The sequence below is a fragment of the Scophthalmus maximus genome, chromosome 22 (genome assembly GCF_022379125.1).
Source record: "Scophthalmus maximus strain ysfricsl-2021 chromosome 22, ASM2237912v1, whole genome shotgun sequence".
NCBI lineage: Eukaryota > Metazoa > Chordata > Actinopteri > Pleuronectiformes > Scophthalmidae > Scophthalmus > Scophthalmus maximus.
This window is the reverse complement of record NC_061536.1, coordinates 1368578-1388064: the sequence shown is the minus strand read 5'-3', so window position 1 is coordinate 1388064 and position 19487 is coordinate 1368578. Positions and strand designations below refer to the sequence as shown.

At 41.6% G+C, this 19487-nt stretch overlaps 1 protein-coding gene across 11 annotated transcripts in view; it reads right to left on the bottom strand.

Moving 5' to 3' along the window:
* Positions 1 to 395: 395 nt before the first annotated feature.
* Positions 396 to 19487, bottom strand: part of adgrb2 (adhesion G protein-coupled receptor B2) — a 222167-nt gene continuing 203075 nt past the window's right edge. For 7 of the 11 annotated variants that reach the window (XM_047330049.1, XM_047330050.1, XM_047330055.1 and 4 more), the window contains 3 exons: positions 17182 to 17217; positions 15043 to 15156; positions 396 to 1407 (listed from right to left, as the gene is read on the bottom strand). In XM_047330049.1, coding sequence (XP_047186005.1) covers positions 1231 to 1407; positions 15043 to 15156; positions 17182 to 17217 — 327 coding nt within the window. In that variant the 3' untranslated portion in view covers positions 396 to 1230. Of the gene's footprint in view, positions 1408 to 3046; positions 3101 to 7917; positions 12738 to 15042; positions 15157 to 17181; positions 17218 to 19487 lie in introns of all 11 variants that reach the window. The other 4 variants (XM_047330052.1, XM_047330051.1, XR_007030318.1 and 1 more) reach the window with 4 other exon arrangements.

Below are 19487 nucleotides of genomic sequence, written 5' to 3'. Positions count from 1 at the left end.
CACAGATTCCATTTGGGCTGACAATGACTGAGATATCATCTTTTTCTGGCATCCCTGTGATTGGTGATGGCTGAAATTGATTCAGATGATGGAGTCTTTAAATGCCTTTATCTCCAAGCTGTGGGGGGAAAAAGAAGGAGATGGGAGAATCTGCATGACGATCACTATCCTTCTTTTCCCTTATGGTTGGATGACATGCGGCTCACATTACCCCAGAAAGCAAGCTCACATTCATGTGCTGTGTGTGTCCTAAGTCCTTTTTTTTATAAGTTCCACATGGGTAAATTCTCACAGGAAAAAAAAGAAAAAAGATCCAGATAAAAACCCCAACCAGTCTGAAAATAAATATATTCTTCCTGAACAGTCGGACTGTCTTCAGAACATAGAACACAACCCAGTAGTTATTTGTTTTAATCGTAATATCTTTTCTTATTCAAATTTCCAAACCATAGGGGAGGACATGTTTAGAAAATACACAAAATAAGGGGGGATACAATCTTTACGAAGATGAGAGGAATAGATGGATGGGATTGTTGAACTGGAACCTGAAAAAAGCAGAGGATGGCAAATCAATGAGCAGCTCTTTCCCTGTCCCCCATCCCCTATCCATCTGTAATGATGAAAAGAAAAAAAAAGGAAAGTCTAAGAGATTGAATGGTGTCTTCACCAATTAGAAAGGAAAGGGAAAGGAATGAAAGCAGGGTGCCTGGGGGGGCTACCAATGTGAGAACCTCAGTGAGATTTTCTTCCTCTCGCTATAAATGAACTGAACAGTGCAGAAATATTATTTTTCTTTTTTTTACCCCCCCCCCCGAAAATCCTCAAACAATTGACAGAGATTTTCTTTTTTTTCTCCAGAATAAAATCAAGACATTTTTCTCAGAAATAACTTTTTCATATACTTTTTTTTTTTTTTTATAGTTCATTTAAAAATCTTCCTCCATCCCAGACGTGCCAAGCTCCTGTTCTTTCTTTTCAATGGTCTTTGCGAAAATATACTGTAGAGTAGAACAGTCTTCTTTCCATGTCTGTCCACTGCAGAAGTAAACAAACACAGTTTGGGATCCGACAGAGCACACTGCAGGAGACGGGGAGCACTGTGTGTGAGGTCTTTGTCAAAAATCCTGTACTTATGTATAGCTTTTCAGAGGTTCAGTATCTCGGTGTGCATCTGTACCGCAGCTCAGGATGAGAGTGTGTATTCAAGTGAGTGTGTACATCTATTTGTCTTCACACTTCAGTCTGGAAGTCTCCCTCGGACGAGTCGGGTGTGTTAGCAGAGGACGAGTCCCAGTTCTTATTGTGCAGCTCCATGCGGTCCTTCTGCTCCCCAGGCACGATGGACAGCTCGGGGGTCATGGTCTTGAAGCCGTCCCAGGAGCTCTGGATCTCTGGGGTTGACTTGTCCTGATGGAGAGGGAGGACAAAGAAAAGGGCAGTTGAAGTTAGCTGCGGCTGAGAGGGCCACACAAAACTGGAAAAAGATACACAGCCTCAGTTAGAGCTATGTCCTCCTTCTAAGATTCTGAACAAATCCCCGGAGCTGTTTTCAGACATGAACTATGGAAAATGGCAGGTTGCCGTTCACACCTGAAGAGCGCAGCAGGAACATTTCTGAAGCATTCAGGTGGGGGGCGGCGCCTTAGAGCACCTCCTTGCTCACCGTATATCTTCTGGAGACTTTCATGCCGTGTTCTCGCATGGGTTCACATTCTCTGGAAATGTCAATTGGGGGCTGACAGAAAATGTTCCAGAAAAATGTCTGGATTAATATAAGCAGACATTTGTGTTCTCGCAAACAGCCCTTCGGGAAAAGCTCAGCAAAATCTCTGGATTTTAGCACATGTCTGAAAGCAGCTCAGGTTTGCTTTAATCTTCTTCGGGGGAAAAAAGGACGATTAATTGCAGTACTACCACAAATAACGGTTTTCAACATCCACCCAGTGAGCGAATATTAAAGACTTTAAGGGTGAACTGATTTCCGATATCGTTATCCGGCCGATATATATACATATAATATATCTGGCAATGATTCCTAATATGTCGTTATCAAACCTCTATGACAAAGGAATGTATTTGAGGCTTGATATTTTGGTTTTACCATAAAAATGCCAATATCGGCCAGTTTTTGTACAAGTTGTACTTCATTCCCAACATTAAGTGATTCAACTTGGTTACCTGGACACCATTGATCATAACTCCAACATTTTCAAATTTCTACACACGCAGAAAGGCACAACACTCATAGCCATTTCTTAGAAGTTTTTCAACCTCACAAATACTGAAAACTGGGTGTTAGCTTTAAAACAGAATTAGGGGTAGCATTACGCATCAGATAAGGGTCATTATTCAAATCGGACTTGTTATCTCATGGAGATAATGATTTCTCAGATGCGAGCTGGGAAAAGACACGATGGATCGCTCGCCCAGATGATTTTTGGTGGAGAAAAACATAAAAAGACCAAAAAAAGAGAGGGGGACAAGACTTCTCGTGGTGCTGTCCACAAAAATGATGGGCCGTGCTGCAGCAGCAGAGCCTTTGGGTTTCAGGTAGCTGAACATTTATACTATGAACACTCTTCAGCTCTATATATCAGAACATAAGTTCTGTGAAAAGTGTATTTGAGAGCACACCCACATACACACACAGAACCCATTGATCTGCAGTAGCACAGCACTCCCATCCCCCTTTGCAGTGTGATGATTGTCGCCCGAGCGCTAGGGGGCAATATTTGCCTGATTATCATTCTCCCAGCATTACAGCCTGACAGTTGGTAAAATGAATACAAAAGGCATAATCTGGGAGCCAATTTGCATGCTAAATGCTGGCGAAGGAACATTTTGTGATGCAGGAGTGTGGGTAATGCTGCAGTTAAGCCCAACGTTATCCCTGGGAGACTAGGCTAACGCGATTGTGCTGCCACTGTGTGTGTGTCTATCCATTCCCTTCTGCCATCTCTGCCTGCCCTCATTCCCTCCTTGCCCCCAAACCCCATCTCATCCTTCATTCCTTCCCTCACTCTCTGCCAGAAACCCCTCTACTTACACTCGACGAGTTCTTTTCACCTTCGGCAGACGAAATGCTCCATCGTTTTTCCCTCTGTGGTGATGAAATGGGAGGGAGAAGACAAGAAGGGTGTGGGTTGGGCGGAGGGGGGAGAGCGAAGGATGGAAAGAGAGAGAAAGGAAGTAGGAGGATGACAGTCACTGACAACTCTGCCCTGAGACAATACTGTAGTATTGTTCCCTCTCCTTCAGCAAGTGATGAGACAGTTGTTGCTTCGTCCTACTTCACCCTTTCTCTCTCTCTTTCTTTCTGTCTCCATCTCTCATCCCCCCTCAGCAACTCTCTCTCACTCCCTCCCTCCCTCCCTTTTTCTCTCTAATATAACACGTGTACACACTCACATCATGCACACATGAACAGAAAGCTCATGTTCATACATTTTCAAACAGAGTATGGTCCTACACACATTATGGCACTGTTTTGGAACAGGAGGTATTTTTAACAGCCGGACCTGCAAAAGCTTGGAGGAAAACTGAAACTGTATGAGGAAGCAAGGACGGGATCAATGGAAAAGATTCTACATGCTGCGCACCACTAATAGCTACTACTACTGTAAAGAGGGATAACAGACAGGACAGCATGTGGGCGTACAGTGTGCTGATTCTAAATGCTGTAACAGGGAATCTGCTCTGCCGTGCTCTAGGCTTTAAAGCTCATGTTTTCTAAATAATGTTGAAAGAGGATAGTCTAATCGGGTTATTAGCACACGTAATCTACACTATCAGCAGTATTGATTTTACGCTGCACTGTGTGTGTGTTAAGACAACACACTAAATACTTAACGCTAGGATATAAAGTGGACATTGGTGACTGCATGTTTCACCCCTGACTTAAACACTGAAACCTTGCCCGTCCCCGGCTGTACCTCTACAGTGTTATCTTCATGTTTGTCTCCTTTGTTTTACACGTATGGTATCTTGCTTCTATGTGGGTGGTGACCCCAGCAACAGCAGAATGCCAGTCCCAGATTGATTCCTGATAGTGGCTCTAACGACACAGCTAATATTGACCCTACAAACTGGACCTTTGTTTTCCATTGTTTGATTTTAGGATTGAACTTTTTGTGTTTGGGTCTTGACGTGTGTGTAGAGAAAGACACAAACAGAAATGTTTTGGTTTTTGAATGAAAATGTTTAAAGTTCACTACTTGGTGGAGATGAAAACCATTTCTACAGCTTATTTATTTAACTCTAGTCGACAGTCTGTAGTATAAAGTAGTTCATATGAACTAATGTGATCTCCACCAACTACAAAACTGTTGACTATAGTAATATAAACATATTTTTGGCTTTTAAAACATATGGACAGACAATAACAACAACATTCTCGCTAAAAAAGGCACCTAATAGATAAATCAGTAAACGTAATAAAGTATTTAATATATTTCTATACATGTAGAATTGTGAGCATAATTGGTTGAACAAATATACAGTTCAAATAAATGATAATGATGATGAGATCGACATAGATTAATAGGTTTTGAACTGTGAATGTTTGTTTTAATTTCTGCCACCGGTTCGGTATATAATAATTGAATCCATATGAGGTATCTCTCCAAATCCAAAAAGGTATCCCCACTCAATTCTCTCAAAAGCCTTTTCGGTATCTAATGACAGGATCGCTATCATCGCATGGTCTCTGGCATCTTGTTTAGTCTATAATACATTTAACAATCTGCGTGTGTTATGGAATTCTTATCGGCCCTGCACAAATCCATTATGATCGTTAGAGATCAAGTGAGGGATGACTTTTTCTATTCGCCTTTTCAGGGCCTTGCATTATATTTTGAAATCACATGACATTAAGGATATGGGACGATAAGATGTTCTTTCTGTGGGAGATTGGCAGAATTACTGCAATTCTTAAGGATTGGGGTAGTATTCCTTTTGATACGATTCATTAAACACTTAAAGGAGGTAAGACAGCAGTTTCCCTGACAACTTCGTATATATTTCCACAAGTAAGCCATCTGGCCCAGGTGCCTTACCACTGTTCATATCCTTCAACTCATCTAATTCTTCAATGCATCATTTTTTTATCAAGATTGGTTTTAGCCTCATCAGTTAAAATTGTGAATTGAAGTTGATTCAAAACCTCATTTTGTTCTTCTGAGCTATCTGGATAATCAGATTTATTTGGATTCTCATGATATTTTGTGAAAGCGGTGTTAATTTCAACTGGGTCTACTAGGTTTTTTTTCCATCTTCTAATTTAATCGAATTGATAGCTGTACTTGTATGTATCTTTTTAATTCTCCATGCTAGCAGTGTGCCAGCTTTTTCTCCCCAGTCATAATATGATTGCTTTAACCACAACAAATTGGAAACTATTCTTTCGGTAGTTAGCTGTTTATATTGAGATTTCAATAGGAGAAGCTCCTGTCATTTTTCTTTGATATCTCTGGAGTAAAGTTGCTGTTCCAAATCCCTGACTTTGTGTTCCAGAATGTCTATTTGTAAATAATGAACTTTAGATTTGTATTTATTATAACTATGTGGCCCCTTATATAAGCCTTGAATGCCTCACATTTTATTAAACGCCGGGTTGGTTTGTGTTTAAGGAGAGCTTTTCATCTATATTTCCCTCTAGAAATTTGACAAAATCAGGGTACTGGTGCAATCTAGATTTAAAACAACAAATAGTTGGTGATAATAGTTACAGTTTCATTTGTTGTTTTGTTTATAGATTTGAATAGCATGACCAAAAAAGGATAATGAGGTAAAAAAAAAGAAAAAAAACTTTAGACAAAACAAAAAGCAGAGATATCTTAACCACTTACCCAGAACCCCTCATGCACTTACACAAACGTGGTGCAGGCAAACAACACCAACAACATTTAACTCTGGCTATGTAGGACGTTTGATCCACACCACGAGGAGCAACGTGTTCTTAACACTGACATATTGTTTTACAGACTCGCTAACATAAACAAATAGACCGCAACTCAACATATTGTCTCTTACTTAAGTCTTTTATCTGCCACCATAATGGTTCCCAGTCATACCTTTACACCTGAGATGGAATAAGGAGAGTCAAAAAGAAAGGTAAAAGGTAACAGCATCTGCTATAGTATTAGTTTCAGCTCTCGAATCATGAAGTTCCTCCTGCTGCTGTTTGTATCATCCGGAGATAGTCCTCTTCCCCTGGGACAGACCTGAAGATCATAGGCTGATCGTTGTGTGTGATAACCAGTTGAGCTGGGTAGAGCATTACGTAGCTGATTTCCATGGACCGAAACCGGGCCTTAACTTGATCGAGCTGCCGTTGACACTGGCGAGTTTCAGCTGACAGATCTGGAAAGAAGCTGACTCGTTGATTTTAATAACACACTTCCCTAAGTTTTCTGGCTGCTCACAGTGTCTTCTCCCAGTCTCCAAAGTTAAGTCACTTCATGACAATCTGTCATACATGACAGTACGTTAGGAAGCCAGTTTTCCAAGAGGTGCACATACAGTAAATGGGCATGCGGGTTTCTCAGGGAGACCGACAAGTCTCAAGTTGGATCGTTGTCCACGGTCTTCTTGATCTTGGATTTTGTGAATTAACATCTTCACCGTCCCCTCCAGTCGCTCAACTTGTTGTTTTGAGAGCAGTTATATCTTCCTCAGCCTGTGAGACTCTCTCCTCTGCTTCCCCAATCCTCTTCATGTGTGAATCTGTGAAGGAGCTAAATCTCCTTTAATGCCATTAATTGCTTCCAGCATGACGACATTGTTTGGTGAAATCTTCCTTCAGTGAATGAATAGAGCCCCGTAGATCGCTGATTGAGGGTGATCTGGCACTAGCTTCGTTCTCGTCCTCGTTAGCAACATTGCTAATATTAGCCGTGGCATTGCTTGTCGTATTTTGTATCGGCATCTTAAGTGTTTGTTGTCCAAGGTTCGAATTTTTTGGTGGCATAGTTTCTTGCATGGCTCTCCTTAGGTTAATAAATCATTCTTTCTAGCATTTAGTCGTTCTGTAAGGATTTTTTTTAGAAAAAACTATCCTGCATATAATAAATAGGTGTTTGCAGTGAGTAAGAATTTTTACTTGTATGCAGTATTTTTTTTATATTGCAGTGTTACCATTTTTGAGCTGCATAGACAAAATAGATACATCTTGAAATAGGTTGGGAGACAGGATGATCATTACCAACCACCTGCAATAGGCTGACTTTATAGCAACACATGACAGAATTTCTTTTCTGGACCGTTTCAGTCACATTATGAGGTCCTTGATATTCCTGCCTCAGCAGCATTCAAAGTGTCAAATGTGATTAAATAATTCACCTTTCACGATGGAAGTGACTGTATTTGTCAAGACCCACATAATTTTCATATCATACCCGAGCAATGTCATCCATTTTAGAAACTTACCTATAGTGCACCCCTGTAGTGTTTTAAAGAGGCATCATGGGAGTATAATATGTTACATTATACCTTTGCAGACACAGCAGCAGTAAATAGAGATAATGTGGATGCAAGCTCCACAAGACCCCCAAATACATTGTCTGTCTATAACTGGAAAACATCAATGACAGTCCCCACTTGGAAACATTTGCCTAATTGCTCAACATTAGAGGTGAAAGTCAAGATATGCTAGATTCTATGAGAAGATGCTAAAAGGTGCATGACAAAGCTACATGAGGAAAAGGGTTTGTAGGGATTCAGTGGTAAAATCCATACAAGTAAAGCATGGACATAACTATGCGCAGGAACCACTAAAGCCCTTGAGGTGCCTCTATAACCCCCCCCACCCTTCATTTGGACCATGGACCATGTCCGGATGTGAATGAGTAGTGTGGCAGGCTGTCTGTGGGAGATGATGAGGGGAGGACGGGTGGTTGTGGGAAAGTGGATTAACTTTACCTTTGTTGACTTGGATGCCCATGGTTCTGCTGAGTGTCTGGCTACATTCAAACTGAGACATGAGAACAAACATGCAACACAAGGCCCAGTCAGCCAACAAAGGACATTAAAACAGAAACAAAAACAGAAATCAATAAAATGTAGCAGTAAATCAAAGAAAAGACATACACATGAGTGTGAGGTCCACATGAAACAAAATTAAATCACATTTATATGTAAAGGACACAAAAGTAACATCAAACAACGCAGGAGTAGATTGAGTGGATACCAGAACATGACTGTGATCTTACAGTGGGCTTTTGAGTCATTGAACCAGAACTGGAGTATTTCAAAGTTCCTATGTGTTTGTTTGCTTGTATCATTATATCATCAAGATAATGATAGAATCCAGATTGCCAAATCAGCAACAGCTTAATTTATTGGGAGGAACAAAAATAGACTAAGTGGGCAAAACAGTCTTTAGCACCATTTACCCCTTAGCAGGAAAGGAATTTGTGTAACAAGTAATAAGGCCCTTCAAAAGAACCAAATCTGAAGAATGTAGGGCAAATAAATTCCATTAGTGCAACACATTGCAAACAAACGAGCAATCAGACACAGGCTTGGTTCGCTGCTGCCCTGGCCTGTGCAGTGCAGCGCGCTGCAGTCCAGGGCCACTGTTCCTATAGTGAAAACAGTTCCGGCCAGCGGATTTGGCCCTTTTCACCTCCCTTTAATTGGCGCAAGGACACTAAATGAGCTAAATTAGTATTGTGCCTCTTGGTGCATGAAGCCAGTGTTAGGCTTGTTCCGCCTGGGCTAACCGTCCCCTCATTAGGAGCCACTGATAGAGCCAGTGTGCAGGAGCTACACTCCGCCAGACCTCAGTTTTCATGGGCAATTTATGTGGAGGGATGAAAACAGTTGATGAGTTTATACTTGGCACAGGGATGGGGGCAAGGAAATAATTAAAAACAAGCTAATGAGAGGAATTAATTATTCAATTAATGCCGCAAACTTGCCACCGAGGGCTGAGTTTAGTGGGGGAGAAATAGGAAAAGATGAGGGAGACAGCAAGAGAGGAAAATGTCAAGCCGGGAGAATGAAGAGAGGGTGAATGAAATATGAAGAGGAAGAAGAGGGGAGGGCTTGCTTTATTGCTGGAATGTGTAATTGAAGCCCCTTAGCTTAATGCCAGCAAATTGACTATGAAAACCTACAGGGTTTGCAAGTGCAGGCAAATTGCCCTCAGTGAATCAACAAAATTGGGTCTTTGTCATTTAAAATTGTACATCTTCATTTTACATGAGTCATCCTCAAAACATTCATATTACCTTAGCTAAATTTCCCTCCAGTGGCCTCAAAACTGCAGAAAAGTCAATAACAGACACTAATGTTAACTGCGGATGCATAAAGAGAGCACCCCAGGTCTCACCTCTCTTTTATGGCGCAGGCTAATGAAGAAAACCCTCCTGGACCATACCACAATACATTTCCATGCATAGCTGAATCCACTACGATTTCGTTGTAGGATTCACATACACACATACGCCTGCAACCATTTTGATTGACTTGCAAATACGTCTTTCATAATCTGAAATTTGCTTGCAGTCCCTGCTCTGATCTAGAATGAGTGAAATCGCAGCAAAGTATAGTATAGTGGTTTCCTTTGTCTCTCTATCCCGCTGCGTTCACCACAATTTCTCACTGTCTATCTGGAGAGAGAAGCCAAGTACATTCATTTAATCAAGAACACAGCGGAGGAGAGCAGATGATGAGATGGAAATATATCTCATTTAAAAGCTAGAAAAATGCCTCAGCCAGGCCATTATGCAGTCTCTCTCTTACACACATCCCACACACAGAGAGGCACGACACTGCATCATTGGGCACTGCATGCAAATTTGTGTTATGACCTTCGGAACCCTGTGGAGAGGATAGAGAACAACAGGCTTGTTCCACAATGACAAAGACCAAGAGGCTAAATATTAGAGCAGCCACGAATGCTAAAACATACTGCGTTGCATACACACGGCATACTCTGTCTTTCAGTAACCCCACTGACTTCATCTGTATCATGTCTCCATTAGGGGAGACACAATGGACTCCATCCCCCTGTTGGCCGTATGGCTTCTGCCAGAGCATGCACTGTACTTAAAACAGAACAGGATTTGAATATGTTCTTGGTGAAGAATGTGAAGCTGAAGCTGCTTTCTATTCACAATAGTTTTACAGGGGCAAACGTGTGTTTATAAAGCATATTCAAAAAAGTTTGATTCAAGGTCGGCCACTGTAAAATAGTAGCAAAGAATATAATATTATCTCACTGTGACCTCTGTCACTGGATTAAAGAATGCAAAAGTATTCGTATGCATCTTTTTGCATTTGAAATGCACATGGGTGCCTGACTCCAGCACAGAGATATGCCTGTGTCACAGGCTGCGAGTGACCTGTCTTAGCCAGAGTTTAACAGTTGGACATGTTGCAGAGTAGAATTTTAAGGTTCACGTATACTGTATGTTTTTGAATAATAACAGAAATTGTAACAGGGCAACATGTACATCTATTTATTTCTCAGCGTACCAGACTCGCTCCACCAGCTTCAGCAGCCTAATAGAAAAGGCAGACAAGGAGATTTTCTACATTGAGGTTAATAGGGAGTCTCTAGATATATAGTGTCTGCATCCCCCATCTTTCCGGTAATGTCTTCTCCCTTTGTTTCCATTTCTTCAGCCTAACACGGAGTCATCACTTGACAACTTATTTCTGTCGGTGTGGTAAGTATAGGGATTTGTAGTTACCGGGCAACGGATGGTTAAAAAGAGTGTGAGGGAGCTATATGGAGAGAGGAGGAAACGCAAGAAAAGCATGAAATCAAGATATTGAAGTGTGTGGATTCTATCTGTGATGGCACGTGTAATGCCAAAGACCACCTTAAGCCCACTGCACTGACACAGAAAATTGGATGTGAAAAATGTGACAGTCAAAGAAAAAAAAAAAGAAGAAAAGTGAGACATTTTCTGATATTCACTCATCTCCTAAACACAGCCACCACAGAGATCCTACCTTTCCACAGAAGTGAAATGGATCAGGTCTCATTTGACCACATAAGCCTTTGTGATATTCTCTCATCAGCACCCATACAGCGTTCATCGTGTTTTGGACTTTTTCAGTGCCAATGAGCTTGTTTATAGATGGAATATCATGGTTTATGAGGTGATTATGAATTGATGTGGATGACTCATTGTCTTTATGAACTCATTTATCACTTGTTTAGGGTGTTTACGTCACACGGTTCAACTCAGGCACTGAAATGGACACCGTGACTGTATGGATCAAGTATCCAACACTGATGAAACCACAACCCCAAAACAGAGACAACAACAAATAAATCACTCAGGAATGTATGTTTTATCATGGGAGACAAATCAGGTCTTGCATCAGACCACCTTACAAATTCATCTCTCTGGTTTTGGTGATTCCAGCTTGTATACTTCAATATGAATTTGTATAGGAGTTGATGGAAGGGAACCAGCATTCAGTGAATAGATACTGAGGAATAAAGGGTAGAAGCTGTGATACACTAAATTGAACCACCACCACATCTACCAATAAGGCTCATCGAATACAGTCACCATGAGACAGGAAGTAGATGAGCAGCTACATGGAGCAAATGTATAGTTTGACACTGTTTATATTAATGCAATTTTAATGTCTTGACAGCATGCTTTGGTGTCACATATACGCTCATATGTAATGTTTGACCGAAGTCGAATATTCGGAACTGACTGTTGGCTAAGCCCTGTCCCCGAGTTACTGCTGCTACACCTGTCAAGTTTTCAGTTCTCACACAGAACATTAGTAACAATGGCTTTTTAATGTCAAAGACAGATAGACCAATTTTTAATAGCATTGTGAGATCATTTAAATCAGTTTTGGGCTGACTTTAATGTTTTCAGCTATTTTTTAATCGTTTCAAAGGAAGGTCTTAACTTAAATATGCCTTTAATGGCTTTACACATGATATTATGCTGAAATGAAACTGAAGCTGCATGTCCCAGGATCCATCTATTAGATAGTTCTGGTATTACTTTCCATATTCAGAAATGTAATGATATGTTTCTTTCCCTTTTTGTGTTATGTTGTATTTGTTGAGTTTGGCAAACGTAAATCCATCTCAGGTTATTTGAGAATAAACTTCATCCAATCTAATAAGGAGCAGGACTGCTGTTGTTAGCCTAAAGGATATCAGTCCTGGACCATCTTCCAGACAGTAGGAAAGAGCACACGGTGAATGTGCTAGTCATGAACATGGCCTTTTTATAGTAAAGCTCAGTTACTATACACAATAATAAACTGGACCCGTTAGTAATTGCTTGTTCACATAGAGGAGATGAATGGCAGTTCTTAAACTTTCACTCCTCAGTTTTGGTATTGAAAAAACTTAGAACCCCAAAATGCATTACTGTAAATGCAGAGTATCACCCACCGTGTGAAGAAATCCAAAGCTTGACAGGCCTGCCATGGCTATGGTTACAGTTGCTAAGCTATGATTTCACAAACTCTAGCAGGAGGCATTTAACCAACAGTCAACCACACAGGAAACAACTACAGCATGAAAACACAGCTGCAGAACAAACAGTGGCAAACTATGGGACACATACAGTGACATGTAACACGTCAACTCATCGGCCTGCTTTAGAGTGAGTTAGAGGGGGCTCTACTGCACGAGCTTTATGCAGGGTTTAGCTTGTCTTACGTTGACTCTCTTTGTAAACGAGGGACGTTCTGCGTACGAGCGATGGCTCGATGTTGTGCCTCGGTGGAGGGGGAGGTGGGACCTGTGGTGGACGAACACCCGCCGCGGTGGTTAGAAGGGGTTACAAGGTGGTAATGTGTGGGTTAAAATACTGTTTGGGCACGTCAAAGGAGAGAGATGCCAGCAAAAGTCCGCGAGGTTAATGAGATTTTGATGTATCATTGCTTGAGGGGGAGGGGGCATCATTTGGCAGGTAAAAGGCAGTGAGGGTTTGCCTTCTCTTGGTATTGCCTGGAACTGGCCAAGCCTCTTCATCATTTAAAGGTGAGATGCTCACTAGTGCCTGTTAAGAGCCTAAGCCAATTGGCCATGTGAAGTTAAGGGTGTATATCAGCCTCCGCAGTACTTTGGGTGTCCATCCATGAGAAGATATCCCAGTGAAATGCAATTATGTTTGCTATTAAATCGCAGCACTTGTATAATATATGTGAAAATCACTGTCAGTGTCTGTCATATGGCGTAGCAGAGAGGTTATTAAAGTTATTATGAAACAATTATATCATTACTCATGCAGTAATTGTCTCCTAAACACAGTTTATGTGCTTCACACACAGGCAGTGCAACACACAGATTTCAAACACAAATTAAAAGAGACAAGTAGGGACGCACACGCACACGCACAGGCACACACACACACACACAAATGCAGCAACATACATAGGCACACAAATATGCAAGTGTACGGACACACACTTCCACCGTCACAGACAAACACCCACCCATCCTTCTCATCTCCATAATTACTGTATAGTCAGCATGTCCATGTCTGGGGCTGACTCTCAAAGTGAGATGTTGACAATGTCAAAGCTGAACTCTGTTTCTGGGTCCTGTCAAAGGCCTGACACTGATAGCATTAGCCGTGCAATTATTCACAGTTAAGTGAACTGCCTACTTACTTTTAACATAATGGATTTGGATACGTAGCCAGATCTTTGCTGTCCTTTCATTTCCTAACTTACGTGACGTCACGAATCTAAGGGAAATGTTAGTTCTGATTTGTCTTAATTAGCTTAAATCTATTATTTGTGGCTGGGCTTTCATTTCTTCTACGCTCGGGCATAATCTCAAAGCACACCTGAGCTCCCTCCAAGGCACATTAGCATGCTGCGGCACAACTGTTGAGGACCACAGACTTCTAATATATGGCTCATGCCTTTGCAAGCAGCCTGCCATTTTTCTTCACCTCCATAAAATAGTTGCCTGGCATTAATAAATGGGGAGTCAGCCAATTCTTGATCTTGAATCTTGATCAAGACGTCAAGCAAATAAGGATAAGAGGAAAAGACCAGTCTGGTAGTTGGAAATGGCAGCATGTGTGTGTGTGTTTGTGTGTGTGTGTGCTCGTGTGTGTGTGTGTGTGTGTGTGTGTACAATAAGTGTGTGGCTACATGGCACAGGGAATGAGAGATGTCAGGCTGGCTTCTGTTCCTCTACTGGCAGTGTAAATTAGATGTGAAACAGCATGCCGCCGATGCCAGGGGAAAGTACACCTATCAAGGCTGACTTACTCATCATGGCTGTACGCACTGAAGCTTTGCGGATGAGGGGAGTGTGTGTGCGTGTGTGTGTGTGTGTTTAGATTTTAATGAAACTGACCCTCCGAAGGTCACTGCAGAGCAAGGAGGTATTCTTTGTCTGCTAATGTTGTATTCATGATTCAAAGATGTATCTGTGTCTCATGAGCACAGGTGTCCACCCATGCACCCTACTGACACGCACACACACACACACACACACACACACACACACACACACACACACACACACACGCGTACCCCTACTGAAACCACACACTGACACAGACATAAAAGAGGTAAGAATACATGAACAATGATTCCATGAAACAGAATATTAACCAGTGTGATATAGATGTAGAAGAGGTGTTTTTTTACAGTACACAGTGAATTAATCAAATGGCATAGCAAATATATGCAGTATTCACATTAAATTCAAGATCCCTTGTTAGAGCAATGCTTCCACATTTCTAAAGCAGCAATTTGGATGAAAAAAAAACAAGACACCATAATGAATAAAACTGCTTTCAAAAGTGCCTCATGTTTGTAAATGACAGGGTGTTCTGCTCAGAATATTTATGACTATAGTTGCCTGAAAGCTCCATTAAAGAGTAAATGCAATGTCACTGGCAGTGCTAATGATATTTAACCAGTGCTGACCACGTGAAGAACATGACTATTTTTCAGTGTTGTCCAGTGTCAATCCTTCAGTGTAAACAGGGTGGGGTTTCAGGGACAGTGACAAAGTGTGAAGGTCATTGGAGGTGCATGGGTACAATGGGTTCCCATCCTGCTTTGGGGCAATGGTCTTACCTTGAATGTGGACATGGCTGCGTCCCTGCTATACCTGTCTATGGTGTGGAACTTGGACGAGTGGTTGAGCTCATGGTACAGCTCAGAATGTCTTTTGCGAGTGTGCATCACTTTCTGGAAGGGAAGACAGGAAGGGACAGCAAAAATGAACCAAATAGAACCCCCCCGAAAAAAAAGTAACAGGAAGGGGGGAGGGGCAATGTATGGGCAGGCATGGGAATGGGTAAAGGCTGAGGGACTGCAGAGATGCCAGCCACGAAAGGGGTTAGAGAGGTATGCCGACTCATCGATCAATTGCTGGCTCATGCTCATACATCATCTACTACCTCCGTCTTAAGTAATTTGGCAGTTGGGAGTGCTGCAGAGGAGACCTCTATATGAACATTTGGTGAAAATGACTGACAGATATGCCATTGTTACAGAACGGTGCCTGCTAGCTGGTGGTCCTGTAAACTTGGACCTGGATTTTGTGTAACTCATTAAACGTGTAACAGATGGACAGGAATTTAACTCTGGCCAGAGTCAAATGACATTTGGCAAAAACTGCCTAGCCTGTGTTCCAAACATATCTGTCTAGATGGCAGCTATATTCCAGATCTTTAATTCTCTGACAGCAAACTGCATTTGTCAGTGCCACTGCTGTTGTGTCTCTGTGCTAATGGGCAGTGCTGGAGCTGCTCGACAGGAGCTAATCGTCAAAGCAGATTGCAGGGCTGAAAGTGACATGGGGGCAAGATTCCAGCACCCACACCCGCACACTTATTGAACAGGACTGCACTTAGCATCGGCTCCAGTGTCTGCAGAGTGGCCACTTTCATCTCAACTCAGCTAAGATGGGGCCACCTTTTCCTTGCTTTTTTTTGCCTCTTGCCTTTGACATGTCCTTGTCTTGAGTCAAACAGAAGCGTTTCAAATGTCGTCCAATTAAACTGTGACTTCTGGTACCTCCGAATGAAAACTGCTCAGTCAAAGGGGCACTCCACCAATTTTACACATTTCAGATGATTCATCGATCTCTTGTACTAGAGAACCCACACGAAGATATAAAAATCAGAATCTCTTAGAAAGAATTTGACTATTTAAAAAAAAAAGTGTCTTGCAAGTCCCTATATCTTACAGTCTAAATCACTAGAGTACCCTTTTGAGTATTCAGAAAAAGTATTATTTCTCCTACATGACTATTGTCTTAATAAAGTTTAAAACTGCTCAATACGATTACAGTTGCGCGCACTCAGTTTAAAATGTTGAAAATGGGTGTACATAATTACACAATTATGGTGTACATAATTAAGTGTACACTTCCTTATTTTAGCTATGTCAACCTCTTTCTCAGAATTCAAGTCAATTGATGAGAAAAGAGTTGATTTCCAGGAGAGCCATTCTCCTTGTGCATGCAGCGGCCACTTATGACTCTCCGGTAAATTTGCCAGATAGGTCAAATGATCAGCCATAGTCACTGTTAGTAGCTTGTCACCACTCATACACTCTATACGCAGTATATACGGTATCTGCATGGTGGAAGGTGAATGTCCAGCCTTTACAAGGGTTGCAATGTCATTGAAATAGCACAAGCAAAAGCAGCAGTACAAAGGAAGGCACAGTAATTTTACTCAGATTTTAGCGAATAGAGACTGGAGATTCCCAGGAAACCCAGGTCATTCTGACACAAACACACTCACACACTGCCAACCCATACCGTTCCAACAGATATAACCAGCCAGTCAACTAAGGCCACATATGTGTCGATCCAGCAATAAATCCCTTGGACTCATTCAGACACAAAAAGCACTCTAAGTTGCTGTTTCTTCAACCAGGACACCGGCAAAGACACAACAGCATCATTTGATTTAATTGTACATGTACCCTGATGTTTTGTTTAAATGATGCTATGATTAATTTACACCAACATCAAATGTAGACAGAAAAAAGGCACGGACAGTTTGAAGGCCAGTTGGAGAAACAGCATACTACGTGAGGTCGTTCTGATACAGTTCATGGTTCTAAATGCAAGGGGGGATCAGGTGCGGAGGGTAGGGGGGGGGTGGACGTTTTTGCTCCTCTACGTGTTACTCAAATCGTGGTAAAAGCACAAGAAAGCAGAGACAGGCTGATGACAGGGGGTGAGGTCAGGGATCTTACCTCGAAGTCCAGCTCAGAGTACCGTACTCTCTTCCTCTGGAAGAGGAGGGGGGCAGGGGGAGAGAAGAAAGCATCAATGACCACCCCTCAACCACTATTGAACTTTAGACGTCTCTATCTCAGTCTCTCTGGGGCTCACCCAAAGTCCTTGTTCAGTAACAAGAAGAGCACTAATATGCACTGGCTGCCCAACATGATAAAGATACTCCTTTAACTGTCGAGGTAAAAAGCAAATTATTCAGTCTGTTTCAATGTAATACGATTAGTGAAGTGGAATAACCCAGAATTAGAGTGAAATAATAATTTTTCGGCTCACATAGTCTCAAATATAATCATTACAACTGCAGCATAAATCACCCTCTGCTATATTTTTTTTGGAGAATTTGTTGGAGATTGCTGCGATTAAAAGAGAAATGCTTTTCGTCCTCTCATCTTGTTTGGACTCCACCTCTCTCTTCTCATGTACCTCGGAAGCTTTTGCGAGCAGTGCACGAGCCGCCAATTTAACAGCTGCAGACATTTCCAGCTCATCTGCCCCTGACATTGCATTGCATTACATTCCATCTATGACTCCCTATCTGGCTCTCGCTGCCTGCCAGATTTGCATTTGGCAGGGAGAAGGGCTGCTCTCCACAGTCGGTTAAAAGCTGTATTCATTCTTTGAAAGGGCAGGGTTGCTGATCTGATGCTACGGCAGCCAAGCTTTTAAAAGTAAAGTAATGCAAACAGATAGAGATGGAAATTTCACTCTGAGGTGTCCTCTTCGATTTGTGAATTGACCCATGACTGCTTATAAAAACAAAGTAATTACCGTCTTCCTACAGAGAAAGCCTTACCTTCAACTGAGATATTCCGTGATTGAGTTTGCTCTGTATTATGGAAACATGCAACATGCATATACATGTGCAGTATATTGCATGGTTTGGTGGGAACACAGAAAACAGTAACTCACTCGTACAAAAAATCATTAACAATCCCTCGATCCTGTGACTTGCAGTTATGATGGCATGGTGGTCCTAAAAGAAATACAGTGTGCAACATGCACACTAGTTTTTTTGTTTCCATGAGAAGAGGAAATTGTATCGTAACCTGACCTCTATAGCCAACAGTTTGCTCTAAGTTATCTTTCAACACTCCCTTCACTGGTTTCTATGGTGCAATATTACGACGATAGGATAATATGACCTGTTAACCCTGCAAATTCCTTTGACTGAAATTCAACTGTGGAATGATCACTTTGAGTATCTTTGCTAGATCCCTCCCTTTTGCGTCACAATGTTTGAACTGGGGAGTAAAACACAGATGGGATTTAATCTTGAGAGGCAATCTCTTAGAGCCATCTCCGAATCAAGCATATTCAGGGTGAAATTATAGTAGTAAATTACATTCCACATTCTGCAGATTTCTTTTTTTGGGGGGGGGGGGGGGGGGGTATTCATGAGTGCACTCGTAGCTCTTCTGACAGTTGATTTTTTTATGAGTTCTAATGACTCGTCCTTAACGTCCTCAGCCCTAAATTAAGCATCTGCACTTTTCACCGAAAGTGTCGTTTCCGTCTCTTTAATCAACCTTGTGAGTCAGCAAGATGCCATTGGGGAAGATCCATTGTGTGTGTGTGTGTGTGTGTGTGTATCCATGTTTTTATTTGCTTGTTTATGTGTGTGTGTGTGTGTGTGTGTCTGTAAAATTGAGGAGGGCTGACATTCACCAGGAGTATTTCCTCTGATCCTGTCTGTCTCAGTCCATCTGCTATGCCACCTTGTACGGTAAGGAGGGGGTATCTACCACACACACACACACATTAAACTAGGGAGAACCTGTCTGTCATTATGAGAATAACTCAACACTCATTGACTCAGTCAGCAGCAATAAATACTACTCAGCTGAAAATAATAACAACTTCTGCATCACAGCATGTTTGACATAGGCTATTGTTCATATGTATGATGTCTGCTTAACTACACTATACACAAAATATATTGATATTAGCCATACAAACTGAATCTTTCATCCTTTTATAGTCACGTGACACAAGTTATTTAGTCTACAATAAAATATCACATCCGATTTTTTCAAAGGTGAAAAGAAATGTTATTTGGATGGAATGGTTTAACTTTTTCAAGATGCAAACCAGCTTGTTTTAAAAGCCTCCTGTAACTAAGAGACATTGAATGCAAAAAGTGTTATTTTAAACTTTTTCTGTTTAGTGTTTGAATCCTTTTGAATACTTGGACAGAATGCCACACTAAATAACCGGACCTGTTTTGCTGAGCACTTCCTCCCACTAGCTCGCTTTCGCTTCTCTT